Source organism: Panulirus ornatus, chromosome 67, assembly GCF_036320965.1.
Source record: "Panulirus ornatus isolate Po-2019 chromosome 67, ASM3632096v1, whole genome shotgun sequence".
Taxonomy (NCBI): Eukaryota; Metazoa; Arthropoda; class Malacostraca; order Decapoda; family Palinuridae; genus Panulirus; species Panulirus ornatus.
Window position 1 is genome coordinate 11441162 of NC_092290.1, and position 19176 is coordinate 11460337.

A 19176-nucleotide genomic window follows, 5' to 3' on the forward strand; every position below is an offset into this window, starting at 1 on the left:
ATAGGCGAACCAGAACGAGACTCGAGCCAAGCAAAGGGATTCGAGATAAGATACTCGATCTCAATAGGCAGTCCGATTAGATGGGGTTCTATATAGTTGAATACACTAACGATAATCTTGAGTGCTTCAAGCAAGAGAATCAGAGCCAATATAAAGGGTTTGAAGACGAACAATAGACTCGGGAACTGACATGAGGCTTAGGGCTACACAGAAGGCATAGACTTGAATAAGAAGATACAGTTGAATATAAAGGATTTAGAATATAAAGGATTTAGATCAGATTTTCGACCTGAGTGAAGTACTTGATGAAGGAGGGAAGTAAATAGTATACTGGCCAATGTAGCCAACGCTGAGAGGGTCAACCCACCGAGAACATGTGAGAGGAATTACCCGTTGTCGTATTGTTGATAACTTGGCCACTATAATTGACCCCTCGTTTGCGTTACTTGCCCCGAGCGATCGTAATAATTCACACGTTGGGGGGGTTAGGGGGGGGTTGTTCTTATGTCGATATATAACTTACTGAGAGGGACGGAGGGAGGGGGTGGGAAAGAGAGAGAGAGACAGAGAATGCTTTCGTGCATTCGACGAATTCTTGGCAATATGTTTTTTATTACTACCTTGAGTTTGTATTCATCATACATGAGGCTGTGGTAACAGTGAGTGGCTGGCTGGCTTGGTGATAGATATGGCAAGACGACCATTAACATGAGTATCCCCTCCCTCCCCTCCTGTATTAGTTATTGTGAAAGGAGGAAAAGAAGAAGGAAGCAAGGGAGAGTCTTTCCCTCAGTGGTTCGATCGTTTGAACTTTGCGCTGCCTCGTTGAGGCAGATGTATATATATATATATATATATATATATATATATATATATATATATATATATATATATATATATATATATATATATTATCCCTGGGGATGGGGGAGGAAGAATACTTCCCACGTATTCCCTGCGTGTCGTAGAAGGCGACTAAAAGGGGAAGGAGCGGGGGTCTGGAAATCCTCCCCTCTATTTTTTCCAAAAGAAGGGACAGAGAAGGGGGCCAAGTGAGGATACTCCCTCAAAGGTTCAGTCCTCTGTTCTTAACGCTACCTCGCTAACGCGGGAAATGGCGAATAGTATGGAAAAAAAAATATATATGTATATAAATCATTCATGAGTGTAGCACTCTATCACACGTTTTCCATTGACGTCTAAGGCAACCGTTGTCATGAATAAGAAATTCGTGGAAAACGCGACATTAAAATTCTATTCGCTTGCTGTAAGATATCAAGGGATATGTTTGCACATTCGCTGAATCGAAACCTTTCATCTTATCTGTTTATTCGGTTCGTAACTTACATACACTTCGCACCTAGCACCAGCGTTATGAGACATGCATGAAGCACCAGTTCAGAGTTCGATGGCTGGACGAAATTGTACCATATCTTCCTCTTGTCTTCTCCTGTCGTTACTTACTGCCTCTTGTCTTCTCCTGTCGTTACTTACTTCCTCTTGTCTTCTCCTGTCGTGACCTTACTGCCTCTTGTCTTCTCCTGTCGTGACTTACTGCCTCTTGTCTTCTCCTGTCGTTACTTACTTCCTCTTGTCTTCTCCTGTCGTTACTTACTGCCTCTTGTCTTCTCCTGTCGTTACTTACTGCCTCTTGTCTTCTCCTGTCGTTACTTACTGCCTCTTGTCTTCTCCTGTCGTTACTTACTGCCTCTTGTCTTCTCCTGTCGTTACTTACTGCCTCTTGTCTTCTCCTGTCGTTACTTACTTCCTCTTGTCTTCTCCTGTTGTTACTTACGTCCTCTTGTCTTCTCCTGTCGTTACTTACTTCCTCTTGTCTCCTCCTGCCGTTACTTACTGCCTCTTGTCTTCTCCTGTCGTTACTTACTTCCACTTGTCTTCTCCAGTCGTTACTTGTGGTTGGGTCCACCCTCGATCAAGCATATCCCAGGACTTTTGCTTACGACTGTACATACAGTCCCACACCAATCAAAAGAGTCTCTTATCATAAGTATAACTTATGGGTTAAGACGTAAGAATGGACGTATGTACACAGAGACATCTAAAAGTGCTGTCGAAGGAATATCGTTAGTGTACATACAGGAGTTGACACTGGGGTCGAAATGGTTCCAACACCAGAAAAATGAGATGGTTCCTTTGCTTATGGAAATCGTTAGATGCAGAAAGCTTGGGGAATTACGACTGGATCCTGCTATCTGAGACCTCACGTACATGATCCTGTTTTTGTGGATGCTCATCAGAGGTTCCTTCGGACTTCTAAGGGTCTTCAGATGCGCTAAGTTGTCTGCCCTGATTGCAAACCTCTTCTTGCTGAGACAAAGGCAGCTTCTTCGAGACCACTAGAATTCCAAGGGTTGACTTTGGAGGTGTTGCTCTTCTGGATCAACAGCTGAGGTTTAGCTCTGTCCAAACAGAGCACAGTCGTATTACGCTAGACACTGAGGGACCAAGACACTGAATGGTTCCTTGTGGTTGGGGCCTCTGAGTACTGAATGTGTCTACCTGCATGAGGGTTCTGGCTCTTGGCCGACCAGGGATCGAAGCTTTTGACGCAGAGTTCAATATTAAAGGTAAAGAGGATAGGTCGAGTCTTATGGCTTTGGTGAGTTGATTAAATTTACGCTGGTGATGTCAGGATCCAAACTATGTACAAATACAGTTCCTTCCTGATGGGTGATGTGTCTTGTTCATCACTGTGCTCCGTCACAGTCGCTTGTGGCATCCTTGGGTTTGAACCCCGCCCGTGTTCAACTCGCTATCCAGAACGAATTGGATTCACGCACCGAAAATAGTTATGACGTACCCGAGTCTGACCCCTCACGCGTCATGTCCTCACAGAAACGGCTTTCCAACCGGGTGTTGTTTACAGTGGAGGATGACCCGACGGAGTTAGGCGTTCGACGGAGGGGAGAGAGAGAGAGAGAAACCTCTCCTCGACATCCACTCACTAGTGGTCCGTCGGTCGACTGTATCAAACGACTTCATATTAGCTTCTGTGACCGGATGGTTCGAGAGAGAGAGAGAGAGAGAGAGAGAGAGAGAGAGAGAGAGAGAGAGAGAGAGAGAGAGAGAGAGAGAGAGAGAGAGAGAGAGAGAACACGTCATGACCACTAATATTTCCTCGTCTCTCTCTGGCAGGCATGAACTGCGACGCGCCGCTGGGCCTGGCGGACAGACGCATCCCCGACTCCAGCATCAGGTACGGTCCTCAACAGATCAGCCGACCTCCTCCTCTCCTCCTCCTCCTGTTGTGTGCCTCACACTCTTCAGCTGACCTCCTCCTCCTCCAGTTGTGTGCCTCACACTCTTCAGCTGACCACCACCTCCTCCTCCAGTTGTGTGCCTCACACTCTTCAGCTGACCACCTCCTCTTCTTCCTGTTGTGTGCCTCACACTCTTCAGCTGACCACCTCCTCCTCCTCCTGTTGTGTGCCTCACACTCTTCAGCTGACCACCTCCTCCTCCTCCTGTTGTGTACCTCACACTCTTCAGCTGACCACCACCTCCTCCTGATGTGTGCTTCACACTCTTCAGCTGACTACCTCCTCCTCCTGTTGTGTGCCACACACTCATCTTAACCTCCCGTTGTTAACTCCCCTTCACCATGACATTCCCCATTTCCCCCATCCCTCCTCCTGTGGCTAACTCTCTTTAACCATTATTTTCTATCATCTTTCTCCCTTATTTTCTGTCTTATGTCCTCGTTGCTTCTTCTTTCATTCCATTATCTTAGTTTTCGCATCTGTTTTTTGTCTGTCTCTTTCATCTCCTTTCTTCTCGGTGTTCTTCACTTCTTTCTCCTTCTCTCCTTCCTCAATGGATGTGTTCAATCCAGCGTGTTCAGGCAACCTATAAGTCTACACGAGTTCAGTTAGATTGAATGTAACTTCATCTTTAATAGTTCAGATTACCTTCAACTTCACGGGAGTTCAGTCAGACTGAATGTAACTTTTTAGATTACCTTTAACTTTACGGGAATTCAGTCAGACTGAATGTAACTTCATCTCTGGTAATACAGATTACCTTTAACTTTACGGGAGTTCGGTCAGACTAAATGTAACTTCACCTTTAGTAGTTCAAATTACCTTTAACTTCACGGGAGTTCAGTCAGACTAAACGTAACTTCATCTTTTTTAATACAGATTACCTTAAACTTTACGGGAGTTCGGTCACACTAAATGTAACTTCATCTTTGATAGGTCAGATTACCTTTAACTTTACGGGAATTCTAGATATACATTTGCGCCTCATCGGAGTAATCTTAGGTTGAATGTAATCGTCCCATGGTTACTTACAAGTTGAGAATTCAATGCACAGTCTTTCGTGATATATTCCTCTCATTCTTTGATGTCACTTGTGATGGACTGGGATGGGGGTCTGCTAACAAGGTGATAATGACCTTCCTGTGGTCATCCCTGCGTCTGAGGTATCCTATTGGCCAATTGTAGCCGAACTGGAGACTTAACTATCCTCCTCATCCTATTTTCTAAGCCTTCTTTAACGATCCAATGATTAGTGCAAACTCTCCTCTCTGTGACTCTGGTTTGAGGAGGATGACCTCGTAAGAGCATAATCACCTAATGACCTCGTTATGAGCATTATCACCTAATGACCTCGTTACGAGCATTATCACCTAATGACCTCGTTACGAGCATTATCACCTAATGACCTCGTTACGAGCATTATCACCTAATGACCTCGTTATGAGCATTATCACCTAATGACCTCGTTACGAGCATTATCACCTAATGACCTCGTTACGAGCATCATCACCTAATGACCTCGTTACGAGCATTATCACCTAATGACCTCGTTATGAGCATTATCACCTAATGACCTCGTTACGAGCATTATCACCTAATGACCTCGTTATGAGCATTATCACCTAATGACCTCGTTATGAGCATCATCACCTAATGACCTCGTTATGAGCATCATCACCTAATGACCTCGTTACGAGCATTATCACTTAATGACCTCGTTACGTACATTTCTCATCACCTGATGACTCTCTCCTCCACCCCACAGGTCAACGGTGGAAGGCAGTACACCCGGTGATGCCCGACTGAATGGCGAGGGAGCTTGGTGCTTCAAAGTGCCTGACGACCCCACCATCAAGAAGGTCTCCATCACAATTGACCTCGGAGAAGCCAAGCTCGTCTCCGGTAGGTGGTGCTGCCCCCGTACAAGGGAGCTGTACGTGGTTGTGGTGCTGCCCCGTACAAGGGAGCTGTACGTGGTTGTAGTGCTGCCCCCGTACAAGGGAGCTGTACGTGGTTGTAGTGCTGCCCCCGTACAAGGGAGCTGTACGTGGTTGTAGTGCTGCCCCCGTACAAGGGAGCTGTACGTGGTTGTGGTGCTGCCTCGTACAAGGGAGCTGTACGTGGCTGTGGTTGTGTTTGTGTCTGTGTGTCTATGTGTTAAGCACCAAACATCAAGTGTGTGGTACAGTATTTGGAGCCAGATGCGTTGTCCTGCACTGATGGATGTGATAGATAGATAGATAGATGGATAGATAGATAGATAGGTAGGTAGATCGATGGATGGATAAATAGATATTACCAAAACTCAAATGGGGTCGAGAGAAAGTAGAGAGATGAGACAAAGAATACTAGATCAAAATATGTTGAGAGAAAAGAAGAAAAAGGAAATTACTTTACTAAGCAGAGGATGGAATTTTGGAGTGAGGTAAAGACACTTAGAGTCAGTGACTTTACGGTAGTGGGACGATATGAGGGAGAGCCAGAGGGAGGCGAAAATACGACGGTGAGGCGTTGAAAAATGAGTGAGGGAGTTTGGGTAAGGAGGATTAGCATGAGGTAATGTCAGCTTATACGATACTAAGGATGTATTTATGGAAGAGTTTGATAAAACCGACCATCCTCACAGCTATGGGATGAGGAACGAGTTAGAAAACGGCCTTCCTCACAGCTATGGGATGAGGAACGAGTTAGAAAACGGCCTTCCTCACAGCTATGGGATGAGGAACGAGTTAGAAAACGGCCTTCCTCACAGCTATGGGATGAGGAACGAGTTAGAAAACGGCCTTCCTCACAGCTATGAGAGGGGAACGAGTTAGAAAACGGCCTTCCTCACAGCTATGAAAGGGGAACGAGCTAGAAAACGACCTTCCTCATAGCTATGGGAGGGGAACGAGTTAGAAAACGACCTTCCTCACAGCTATGGGATGAGGAACGAGTTAGAAAACGGCCTTCCTCACAGCTATGGGATGAGGAACGAGTTAGAAAACGGCCTTCCTCACAGCTATGGGATGAGGAACGAGTTAGAAAACGGCCTTCCTCACAGCTATGGGATGAGGAACGAGTTAGAAAACGGCCTTCCTCACAGCTATGAAAGGGGAACGAGCTAGAAAACGACCTTCCTCACAGCTATGGGATGAGGAACGAGTTAGAAAACGGCCTTCCTCACAGCTATGGGATGAGGAACGAGTTAGAAAACGACCTTCCTCACAGCTATGGGAGGGAAACGAGTTAGAAAACGACCTTCCTCATAGCTATGGGAGGGGGAACGAGTTAGAAAACGACCTTCCTCACAGCTATGGGATGAGGAACGAGTTAGAAAACGACCTTCCTCACAGCTATGGGAGGGAAACGAGTTAGAAAACGACCTTCCTCATAGCTATGGGAGGGGGAACGAGTTAGAAAACGACCTTCCTCACAGCTATGGGATGAGGAACGAGTTAGAAAACGGCCTTCCTCACAGCTATGAAAGGGGAACGAGCTAGAAAACGACCTTCCTCACAGCTATGGGAGGGGAAACGAGTTAGAAAACGACCTTCCTCACAGCTATGGGATGAGGAACGAGTTAGAAAACGACCTTCCTCACAGCTATGGGAGGGGAAACGACTTAGAAAACGACCTTCCTCACAGCTATGGGAGGGGAACGAGTTAGAAAACGGCCTTCATAGCTATGGGAAGGGAAATGCGTTAGAAAACGACCTTCCTCACAGCTATGAAAGGGGAACGAGCTAGAAAACGACCTTCCTCACAGCTATGGGAGGGGAACGAGTTAGAAAACGACCTTCCTCACAGCTATGGGAGGGGAACGAGCTAGAAGACGACCTTCCTCACAGCTATGGGAGGGGGAACGAGCTAGAAGACGACCTTCCTCATTGCTATGGGAAGGGAAATGCGTTGCTCTCTCTCTCTGTATTTCCATATGTATATAATCCCATCACACCTTCCTCCTGGTAACTGATCACTGTTTCTCTTCCCTTCCCCGTCGGTTGTGAAGGGGTGCAGACGCAAGGTCCACCAGCCAACATGTACGACGCTGACTACAACTACTACGTCAGCTTCAGCGTCCTGACGACTCGAGATGACGAGTGGGAGACCTGCTGCAAGGTGAGGTGATGAGTGGGAGACCTGCTGCAAGTGAGGTGATGAGTGGAGACCTGCTGCAAGGTGAGGTGACGAGTGGGAGACCTGCTGCAAGGTGAGGTGACGAGTGGGAGACCTGCTGCAAGGTGAGGTGATGAGTGGGAGACCTGCTGCAAGGTGAGGTGACGAGTGGGAGACCTGCTGCAAGGTGAGGTGACGAGTGGGAGACCTGCTGCAAGGTGAGGTGAAGCGAGTGGGAGACCTGCTGCAAGGTGAGGTGACGAGTGGGAGACCTGCTGCAAGGTGAGGTGAAGCGAGTGGGAGACCTGCTGCAAGGTGAGGTGACGAGTGGGAGACCTGCTGCAAGGTGAGGTGACGAGTGGGAGACCTGCTGCAAGGTGAGGTGACGAGTGGGAGACCTGCTGCAAGGTGAGGTGAAGCGAGTGGGAGACCTGCTGCAAGGTGAGGTGACGAGTGGGAGACCTGCTGCAAGGTGAGGTGAAGCGAGTGGGAGACCTGCTGCAAGGTGAGGTGACGAGTGGGAGACCTGCTGCAAGGTGAGGTGATGAGTGGGAGACCTGCTGCAAGGTGAGGTGATGAGTGGGAGACCTGCTGCAAGGTGAGGTGATGAGTGGGAGACCTGCTGCAAGGTGAGGTGATGAGTGGGAGACCTGCTGCAAGGTGAGGTGATGAGTGGGAGACCTGCTGCAAGGTGAGGTGATGAGTGGGAGACCTGCTGCAAGGTGAGGTGACGAGTGGGATACCTGCTGCAAGGTGAGGCTGAAGCCTGGACGTAGATTGAGAGAGAGAGAGAGAGAGAGAGAGAGAGAGAGAGAGGCACAACCCAGTACGCGACTCGCCAGAGCGAACGAAAGTTATCATTACCATTAAGATGACATTAAGACGAATGAGAAATATATGGCCATTGTTCAAGTGGCTTGAGTTACTATGAATTACCTGAATATATTTCTTCTTTCCCCCCCTCTCTCTCTCTCTCTCTCTCTCTCTCTCTCTCTCTCTCTCTCTCTCTCTCTCTCTCTCTCACAAACTTGCTGCCGAAGTCCTTCATTCAAAGAGTATTCACTCCAGTTTCTCCTATAGAATTCCCTAGGCAGTATATTCTCCTATGCTATATGCCTTATACTATACGCCGTTTTCTCTAAGCCATTTTTCCCGCTGGCTATTATGCCAAAGGAAGTGCTGCGTGAGAGGGAGTCTTTGCTTTAATATCTAGTCTCCATCCCTCCCTCCCTTCTCCAACTCGTTTGAACAGATAGCGAGTGAGTTTGGGTGCTGCGAAAAGAGATAAAGTCGATTGAGAAGCCAGAGTTTGGTGTATCGGTTGTCCCCGTGTGTGAGGAGAAGCTCCAGAGCATAACACATTCCGATAAACCACTCGGATTTAACGGACAATTGGCTTTAAAAAGAAGCCCTCTTCTTTTCCCCCCTATTGTCCGTTAAATCGATGATGTAGTGTGATGTGAAATGTGAATGTCAATGACCAACTCAAAACACCCTCTTCCCCCATAGCCTGACTGACTGACCATTCACGGACGAGCTCACTAACCACCTTCTTTTTCTCCCCTCGATTCTACGGACAGACGTTCTATGCCAACGACAAGCACACGGACACAGGCGTCGTGATGACACATGCGTTCTCGTCCCTCATCCTGGCCCGCTCGATCCGCCTCAGCTTCAAGACGGACCTGCGGCTGGACGAGAGCGACACGAAGTGCTTCCGGCTGGAGGTCCTCGGCTGCCCGCCAGGTGAGGCCTACATCAACTGCCTTTTTGACTTCAGCGAGGTCATCCAGTTGAGCTCTCAGGTCAAGGTTGGGTTAAGGGTAGGTCACACAGGGCCTTACTTCCAGCCTTGCCTTTTACAAGGTCATTTGACCCCATCCCATGTTTCCTCCGGGTCTGTACATGGAACACAGGTCAAGGTTGGGTTAAGGGTAGGTCACACAGGGACTTACTTCCAGCCTTGCCTTTTACAAGGTCATTTGACCCCATCCCATGTTTCCTCCTTGGTCTGTACATGTAATTCATTTTCTCTCTCTGTAACTAGTCCTCTGTAGATGTGGTAATACACGAAAGCGCTCAGGATTCTCGTGTCTCCTTCGCCTAGTGGTGTTTGCTGTGATGCGTTGCACTCATGACCCCCTCATTACCACACCCTCACCACGACTCCTCACAAAGTTACTGACACTGGTAATCAACAGAGACACATCCTCACTATCAGTTACTCACAGACTCACTCAATACATCCTCCCACTTTGTCCTCTCGTCCTCCTGCAGAAGTGGAGGCTGACAGCGGGATCAAGATGATGGCTGACCCCAGCGGCTGGCTGGTGACGACCTGGGAAGCTCCTGTAGTTCAGGTCCCGATGGCTGACGGCGGCATGAGCACCGTCAGCATACCCGATGCCCAGTATGTGGTAAGAGCAGGTCTTCATCCGTCCTATTGCTCAGAGATCATCTTCCTGCGTTCAAGTTAATGTTCTCTGTTCATCTGAACTGATCCACTTAGTTGCTCAGAGATCATCTTCCCGTGTTCAAGTCAATGTTCTCTGTTCATCTGAACTGATCCACTTAGCTGTAAGAAGCCATAGATTTGAATCTAACATTGTTATCATTTTAGCATCATGGCATCAGCTAATTACATTCGAGTCCTTTGCTATCATGTCAACCCCATAACACGACCTCGATACCCGGTAACCCATGGCCCTTAATTATGACCTTCGGGGTCTCGAACTCTCATATCTGACCCTTGTACATTATGACCTCTCATCCCTTCATCCCTGACACTTAGGCTCTGACTTTCCTACCATTGACTGTGACCCATTATCCCTGAACTTAATTCCCTGAACCCTAATTTCTATAACTTTGGAATTGAAACCTCTCATCTTTTGACAACTTTATTCCATGTGCTAGTTTGTAGCTCCTCTCAAAGTCTTGTGACCTCTATCCTCTAAGTTAAAACTTTTACTATCTTTGCAGCTTTGACCTTTGACCAAATGTGTTTCGACTGACCTGTGTCATCTGGCCTTTAGCTTCCATCCTTTGCTCTCTGACCAATCAAGTTCCTCTACTCTCTAACTATTCCCTCTCCTCTTTGACCTATTTCCTCTAAGAAGTCTTTATGTTTGACGTCAGCCCATTGGCAGTTAACAGTTAGATCCATGACCTTTCAACTTTGACCTTTGTCACCTCTGTTCTCTCTCCTGCCACCTTAGGCCTCACACAGTTCATCCCTAACCCCTAACCCGAACTTTGTGAGCCTGTGACCTTGATTCTCTGAATCCTGACCCATGGCTCACGACCTCCAACCAATGTCTTTGTCTCCCAGTTCCCTAGCATTCCAAAACATCTGACCCCACACAAAAAAAAGGTTTTTCATACTTTTCCCCCATCGACCTCTGATCTCTGACCTCATTACCCATGACCTCAAACTTCTATATCCACTGACCTGTGACCTCTGTTGGAACTTCCTCTTCTTTACACCTGGAACTTCAAACATCAGACCCCCATATCACCAAACGTCTAGCGCATATCCTTCTGCCACCGTCCTAACTCCCTTTTAACCCCCTGACGTATGACCTCGCACGCATCCATCTGGTGACCTTCTGACACCTCACCCTTGACCTCTCTATCGGCAGGTCCAGATTGACCGGAGTAAACTGGAACTGGAGAACGAAGTGGTGGAGAGGAGGGTCAAAGGCTACCGGTTCATGCTACCATCCCCGATGTGGAAAGCCACGTAAGTTTGTCTAACCCTCTTGGCTGTGTAGCCTCCGTGGCTCCCACTGGTCTCGAGGTGTCTCATAAAGGTGTTCGCTGGCTAGTGTCTTCGCAGGTATGACAGCAACCTCCCTGGGGTGGCGGACACCTAACTCTGACCTTATAGTCTAGTTGGCAGCGTCCTGTTTCTTCCCTCTTAAATAGCCTTTAACAGTGGACTCGAATCTCTTTAGGAATGTTGCTCATTTGTTTCGAATCTCTTTTCATGAAAGGCACTGTGGTTTTGAGTTATAGTTGTTCACTTTGCCCTAATAGAACCCATCTCCATCCGTCAATTCCATGTTCGCTGGGTAGAACTGCCTTTCTCTCCAGCTCCTGGAACACGAAGTGAAGCTTAGATATGATTTCTTATTTTCTTTTCTTACTTTCATCTTCAATCTTTACTGATATCTAGATTATCAAATTTTGTCCTTTATTTACTATACTTAATCGTTGTCTCCCGCGTCAGCGAGGTAGCGCCAGGAAACAGACGAAGAAATGGCCCAACCACTCATACACACACACACACACACACACACACACACACACACACATATATATATATACATATACATATATATATATATATATATATATATATATATATATATATATATATATATATATATATATATATATATATATATATATATATATATATATATAAACGCCCATACACGCACATATACATACATATACATATCAACTTATACATATACATACACACACATACACATGTATACACATGTACATATTCATACTTGCTTGCCTTCATCCATTCTCGTCGCCACCTCGCCACACTGGAAACATAACTCGTTCGTAAGATAGCTGCTGACACCATAACTTATATTCCTGGTTAAGAAGGAGATTCAATCCCACATTCAGATTCAGTGAAAAGGACTTGAAGGGCACGATCGTTATAAGAGACTAAGGGGTCGTCGACTTCAGTAATGTTCAAAAGATTCAGATGAGTTCAGGCTCAGGCTTACGAGGACGGGGTTCTGAAGGAGGGGAAAGTCAAACTACAGTGAGGTATGACTGATAGACAATACAAATAGATCTCCCATCACAGTGTGGTGTATATGTGTCTCTGTTATTACAGGTATGACATATCTCTCGTATGTATTTACCCGCGTGAGGAGCTGAACGTAACTTGTGGGTCCTCGAGTCTGGAAGCCATAGTGTACGAGAACGATGTCTCCCCCGGCGACGATGGTAAGTCAGAACACCTTCAGTAGGTTCTTCGAGAAACCAATGGGTTTCTCTGTATCCTGAACCGGGGCGTTCGTGTTCATGGTGCCGTTGTATGACTGGGGTTTAGAAGACAGAGTTAGGGTAGTTCATCATTAATGTTCTCCACTTAAGGAATGTGAAATGATGTAGATAAGCCGAGAGCCAAACACTGAATTTTCCAAACTTGGTCATCAACTTCTACAGTTTCTCGTTCGATCCCACCACCAGAGCTGTGTCATCAGCATACAGCAGATGACTCGCTTAAATCATGAGATGATATCTAAGAAACCCCTAATGACAACAAAACATCCAATTTTGCTTCTTTAAGTATTCCTTTAAGCTGCTCCATACTAACCCATATGCAAATATCTGACGTGGGACTTACATCATGTTCTCTGGCCAGTGTTGTTTCGCACACCGTCCAACTTAAAGGCGTCTGTGGGGGAGGACAGCCTGGTGAAGCTGTCCTGGAGTACTGGCTCTCAGGGTTGGATCACAACCTTCCTCTTCATTCAAGTCTTGAACAAGGACGATGGAAGTGAGGTCCAGAGGACGAAACTCACTCATGAGGTCAGTGTGAGAACATAAACGAATCAATCCTGAGAACATAAGTGTTTCAATCCTATTGTTATTATCTTCTAAGATGCCACATGACTCGTCTCCTAGTGTTTGTCCATGAGATTTTAACCAACCAATCTATATTCTCAGCTTCACACAAGGACAGTCAATTTAACTGCTGTACAAATGTTTAGTTGAAGTATGATTTCAACTAATATATATATATATATATATATATATATATATATATATATATATATATATATATATATATATATATAATGAGTCAGTCTATAATCATGATGCATAATGAGGCAAATTATCATTATTATATGAGTCGGTTTATAATAATCATATGCGATGAGTCAATGTATTGTTATCATGTATGACAAGTTAGTGTCTTATCCTCATATTTGATGAAGAAATATACCATATTCGTATATGGCGAGATTATCTTACCATATTCTTCCACCGCATCATATCTGTGCTCTTGACCTGCATGCTTTCCTCCCTCCTCCGCAACCAAGCGTCCCTCCCTGACCTCTCCCCTCCAAACGTCACTTGCTTACATACCTCTCCCTCCCTCCCTCTCTCTCAACCTCCACTCCTTCAGGACACCAGCACGATGCTGGAGGTGGACGCTGAGCACAACTATACCGTCATCTTCGAGCCCAGCATCAGGGACTATTGGCGAGACGTCTCCTTCTCCTTCGACCTGTATATGAGTAAGTTACTCCCCTAATAAGCCTCGTTTTCTTTCTACCAATAGAGAATGTGTTTTCCTCATTAACAGTACACACACCACCTTCGCGTATGCCTATGGAGGGGCTTTCTGCTACACAGGAGCTGCTATCTGCTCCACAGCTAGTTAATAAGATCCAAAAGGTAATCGAAGACTATTCTATGTTATAGGGACGATTGCTGCTATGCTAGAATGCCCCCTCATAGGATGATCTAAGACTATGTTAAGTTGTAGGGACGATCACTGCTATGCTAGAATACCCCCTCATAGGATAATCGAGGACTATGCTATGTTATAGACACGATCACTGCTATGCTAGAATGCCCATTTCCTCCACCTTATCTTACCTCTCTCTCCCTCCTACACACAGTTCCGTGGGAGGACGTGGCCCTCTCGCCCAGACGCTCTGGCTACGGGGTCTTCGTGGCGGAGTTGGGGCTCACGCCTTACATCCTCTGGAATGGGACACTCAGACTGCTCTTTGAGCCCGCCATAGTACGAGGCGAGGACGCTGACGCCACCACAGAGGCTCCTGAACCCACTGGCAGCACCACGGAGTCTCCCGACGCCAGAGAATTCGAGACAAACATGTTAGAAGAAGCAGAGGCAAGCATTTTACAGCTTAATGAGTCCACAAGTTCTGAGACAACGGAAACTACGGAGACCACAGGGAGTTCTGAGACAACAGGAAGGACTGCAGAGAGTTCTGAGACAACAGGAAGCACTGCAGAGAGTTCTGAGACAACAGGAAGCGCTTCAGGGAGTTCTGAGACAACAGGAAGCACTTCAGGGAGTTCTGAGACAACAGGAACCACTGCAGGGAGTTCTGAGACAACAGGCAGCACCACAGCAGCTCCTGATACAACAGAAAACGCTGCAGGGAGTTCTGAGACAACAGGAAGCACCACAGCAGCTCCTGATACAACAGAAAACGCTGCAGGGAGTTCTGAGACAACGGGCAACACTGCAGGGAGTTCTGAGACAACAGGCAACACTGCAGAGAGTTCTGGGACAACAGGAAGCACCACAGCAGCTCCTGAGACAACAGAAAACGCTGCAGGAAGTTCTGAGACAACAGGAAGCACTGCAGGGAGTTCTGAGACAACAGGAAGCACTGCAGGGAGTTCTGAGACAACAGGAAGCACTGCAGGGAGTTCTGAGACAACAGGAACCACTGCAGAGAGTTCTGAGACAACAGGCAGCACTACAGCGGCTCCTGAGACTACAAGCAATACCACAGGTAGTTTTGAGACAACAGGCAGAACCACAGCAGGTCCGGAGACTACAGGCAGCACTGCAGGGAGTTCTGGGGTGACGCAGGGCAGCCAAGACGCACCCATGTCCGGGGCGAGGGACGAAGCCACGGTTGTGATGTACACAGTCCTCGTCACCAGTGAGGATGGTAAGGGCGAGTGGCTGGGATGAGAGAGAGAGAGAGAGAGAGAGAGAGAGAGAGAGAGAGAGAGAGAGAGAGAGAGAGAGAGAGAGAGAGAGAGAGAGAGACTCGTACGTAAACCGATGTCCGGATTAATTGTGTTGTTTTCTCGTCTGGAACCCAACCCAACCCAACCCCTCCACACCGCCCCACCTCCTTAGTGATCAAAATGATCATCGATGCATCGTAATTAATCACTTAGACGAAGGAGTTCCCTCTCATGGGGATAATCTTTCATATATCCATTTCTTTTTTCCAGTTAATCATCAATGCTGTTGCTCCTGTATCATTCCACTCTTCAAATAATGTTTGAAAAAAAAGATTAGAATAGGGTTAATGTACCTTAACCTTTGTGAATCAATCTTGTTCAGAAGATATTATTGAGGCTTTTTTTCATATCTTAATGTCAACTGCACTGGTACAATAGGACGGCCCTTGGGTTATAAAGTTGTACTTGAAGGGAAGATGGGAGGTTTAAGCCTTCGATAGAAGCTTAAAACATTTTACTCAAGGGTCGTTCGTACTGTGGTCTCAAGTCTTTGTCGTTTTTAAGGGTCGTGTAGACCGTCCGTCGTTCTGACAGTGTTATGTGTCGATCTTTCCCTCCTCCCCAAAGAAAATAAATCTATCTTTTCTTTCTCTACTGTTAAGTGACTATCAAACCCTGACGCTCCCACCAGGAAACTGGACAGCCACTGTGGATCATACGTCCGACACCCGAGTGGACATGCCCGACCTCACCTTGGAGAAGCAGTACAACATCACGCTCATCTGTCACTTCGGCAACATCTCCATCGAGTGTGGCCAGGCTAAGACCTACACGGGTATGTTTTGGGGGTGGATCTCTCTCTCTCTCTCTCTCTCTCTCTCTCTCTCTCTCTCTCTCTCTCTTTCGAGTACATGGCTCTGCACCTAGTCCTCAGCAGCCATAGGAGCCTCTCATTCCTCCACATTGCTCCTCCTCCCGCCCAAGAGACACTATCAACTGTATATATAACTTGATCTTGAGTCACACACACACACACACACACACACACACACACACACACACACACACACACACACACACAAACACACACATACACACCTCCTGGTGCGTGTGCAAGGCATATATATAACCCATCCCTTAAAGCCTGAAGACGGTCCTTAGCATGCAGAAAAATGAGTTAGTCTTGGGTGGGTCCAGCCTCCCACCCACTCCTTTCGCATCCAACATTCGCTCACTACGTCGTCTGCCCTCCTCCAGGAGACTTGCACAGGGTCCTTAGATTGGCATTGCTCTCACACTACTGTCTCTTCTCTATTGAACTGATTAGGTTCCTCATTCCTCCGTAATTGAGGAGCTAAAGAATAATTCAACTGGTGATAAAAATTGCTAACTTTAGGTACGAGAAGACCTTCAATGTTTGGGTCACGAATGAGATAATAAGTGATAATGGTCAGGATATAATTAAGGTCATTTAGTAGTTCTTAGAGTTGCCTTAATCATTATCCTGTGATTCCTTATGATCATTAACTTAGCGTCAAATTACCTCATTTCTCCGTAATTACACTTGCATCCTTAGAACGACTAACTGTATCGTACACACACTTCGAAAACTGTCGTTCTCTCGACTTCCATTACGCAAGCCTCGTCTCTTTACACCCCTCAACACTCACTCACACACACTCACACAGCCACAACACACTCACACAGCCACAACACACTCACACACACACACTCACACACCCACAACACTTACTCACACACACTCACACATACTCACACAACCACAATACACTCTCTCACACACCCACAGCACTCACTCACACACCCACAACACACCCTCACACACACTCACACACCCACACACACACTCACACACTCCTCTTAATACCGTCTGTGGTGACCATCACATGCAGTTCCTCTCTCCGTCAGCGGCGCCCCTGTACTCCACCTACCTGGACGGGGAGCTGGTGATCTACACAGTGGCGGAGGAGCGCGCCAGCTGGGAGCAGCAGGAGGTCCAGTGCCGCCGCGCTGGGGGCACTGTGGTCTCCCTATCCACGGAGGAGGAGGACCTCCAGGTCTGCGACGCCCTCGCCCACAGCCCCTACCGGACCTCCCTCCAGGCCTTCTGGATTGGCTTGAAGATGTGTGTTGGTGGCTCAGGTGAGAGGCTCTCGTGTCCCAGGGACACAGGTGAGGTTGTGGTGTCCCAGGGACTACAGGTGAGGTTGTGGTGTCCCAGGGACACAGGTGAGGTTGTGGTGTCCCAGGGACACAGGTGAGGTTGTGGTGTCCCAGGGACACAGGTAAGGTTGTGGTGTCCCAGGGACACAGGTGAGGTTGTGGTGTCCCAGGGACACAGGTGAGGTTGTGGTGTCCCAGGGACACAGGTGAGGTCGTAGTCTTCCAAGGACACAGGGTTGGCTATGGTGTCCTAATCAGAGATACACAAGTGAAGGTCCAGTGTCCCGGACACATAGGAGAAGGTACAGTGTTCTGGACTCATAAGGGAAGACACAATGTCTCGGACACATAGAAAAAGGTACAGTGTCCCAGTTACATAGGAGAAGTTACAGTGTCCCGGATACATAGGAGAAGACACAGTGTCCTAGACACATAGGAGAAGACACAGTGTCCCGGATACACTGGGAAAGGCATAGTGTCCTGGACACATAAGGGAAGACACAATGTCTCGGACACATAGGAAAAGGTACAGTGTCCCAGTTACATAGAAGTTACAGTGTCCCGGATACATAGGAGAAAACACAGTGTCCTAGACACATAGGAGAAGACACAGTGTCCCGGATACACTGGGAAAGGCATAGTATCCAGGTTACACAAGGGAAGGTTGAGTGTCCCCGATACACAGAGAGAGATATAGCTATCCACAGACGAAGGCCCTGTTGTTTAGCCTTATTTTCCATTACCTCATCCGTAAGTCTCAAACTGTGTTACGCTGACACTGGAAATTGTGAGACTTTCCTGTCTGTATAGATGTGAATGAATATGTAAATAGGGTTCCATTTCTTGGGTAACTTACTGTGCTGTACGTGGTGGAAGTTTCACACTGGTGGGGAGCCCATCTCTTGACCATTTTCTTACTGTCAAAACAATTTTCATAATTTCTATGAGGTGAACCCAGATACTGTTTCATCATTCATTTCATTCCATTCATCCACCACTCTTATCCTATACAATGACTATTTTACTTCCTAGTTAACAACCTTCTTGCTTGATTACATGTTATGCCATATCCTGACCTCCTCTGGACCTTCTCTATCATATCTTTGTGCTTTCTTTAAGACGCGATGACCAAACTTGAGAAGCATAATCTAGTTTTGGCTTTTATGTAGCACATGAACAGACAACTTATTGACTGTTTCCACATCCAAACACTTGAGTGTTATTTTCATACTTACCAGCAGACAGTTTGCCTTTAGGTTTTCTCCCGATCTAGGAGTCTATGAGACTTATATCCGGCAAGATAGCAACCATATTGAGGCCTCCCTTCACTCTCACTCACCCTCATCACTTTGCACCGGAATTTAATATCATCGCCCATGTATAAGACCAACTTTGGAATCTGCTTAGGTCCCCTTGTAAACTGATGCAATCCCCCCTCGCTTTCCCATCTCCCTCTTGACCTTTGCATCATCCCCATCTGAGTGTGTGTTGTGTGTGTGTTCTGTGTGTGTGTGTGTGTGTGTGTATGTGTTTAATACGCAGGTCTCTGCAGGTACCTTGTGGAGCGACGGTTCCAAGTGGCCAGGTTACCGCAAGGTGAGTGACATCCGGCACCTCTCCACGAGCACCTGCTGCATTAAGGCCGTCTGGGACAGGGACCATCCCTCCTGGGTAGGGGAGATGTGCAACGCCATCCTGCCAGCCTTGTGCGAGTTCCACCCTGAAGGTGAGGGGCCACTCAGGTCTCTAGAGAGTCTCGGGGAAGGAGGAGAGAGAGAAGGAGGGAGGGAGGGAATGTTGATGCTTGGTTGACCCGTTCTCCCATTGAAGCCAGTTGTGAGAGTGGGGTACTTCACACCCCCACCCCGTTGACGTCTTCCTGTTTACTGTTTAGTGA

General features: G+C 47.1%; 1 protein-coding gene across 5 annotated transcripts in view; it reads left to right on the plus strand.

Moving 5' to 3' along the window:
• Positions 1 to 19176, plus strand: part of LOC139747164 (uncharacterized) — a 92363-nt gene that overhangs the window by 40369 nt on the left and 32818 nt on the right. For all 5 annotated transcript variants that reach the window (XM_071659118.1, XM_071659120.1, XM_071659117.1 and 2 more), the window contains exons 2-14: positions 3157 to 3217; positions 5047 to 5183; positions 7273 to 7382; positions 8960 to 9125; positions 9657 to 9796; positions 11018 to 11118; positions 12241 to 12353; positions 12775 to 12941; positions 13543 to 13654; positions 14042 to 15073; positions 15787 to 15930; positions 17025 to 17258; positions 18832 to 19005. In XM_071659118.1, the coding sequence (XP_071515219.1) occupies positions 3157 to 3217; positions 5047 to 5183; positions 7273 to 7382; positions 8960 to 9125; positions 9657 to 9796; positions 11018 to 11118; positions 12241 to 12353; positions 12775 to 12941; positions 13543 to 13654; positions 14042 to 15073; positions 15787 to 15930; positions 17025 to 17258; positions 18832 to 19005 (2691 nt within the window). The remainder of the gene's footprint in view (positions 1 to 3156; positions 3218 to 5046; positions 5184 to 7272; positions 7383 to 8959; positions 9126 to 9656; positions 9797 to 11017; positions 11119 to 12240; positions 12354 to 12774; positions 12942 to 13542; positions 13655 to 14041; positions 15074 to 15786; positions 15931 to 17024; positions 17259 to 18831; positions 19006 to 19176) is intronic.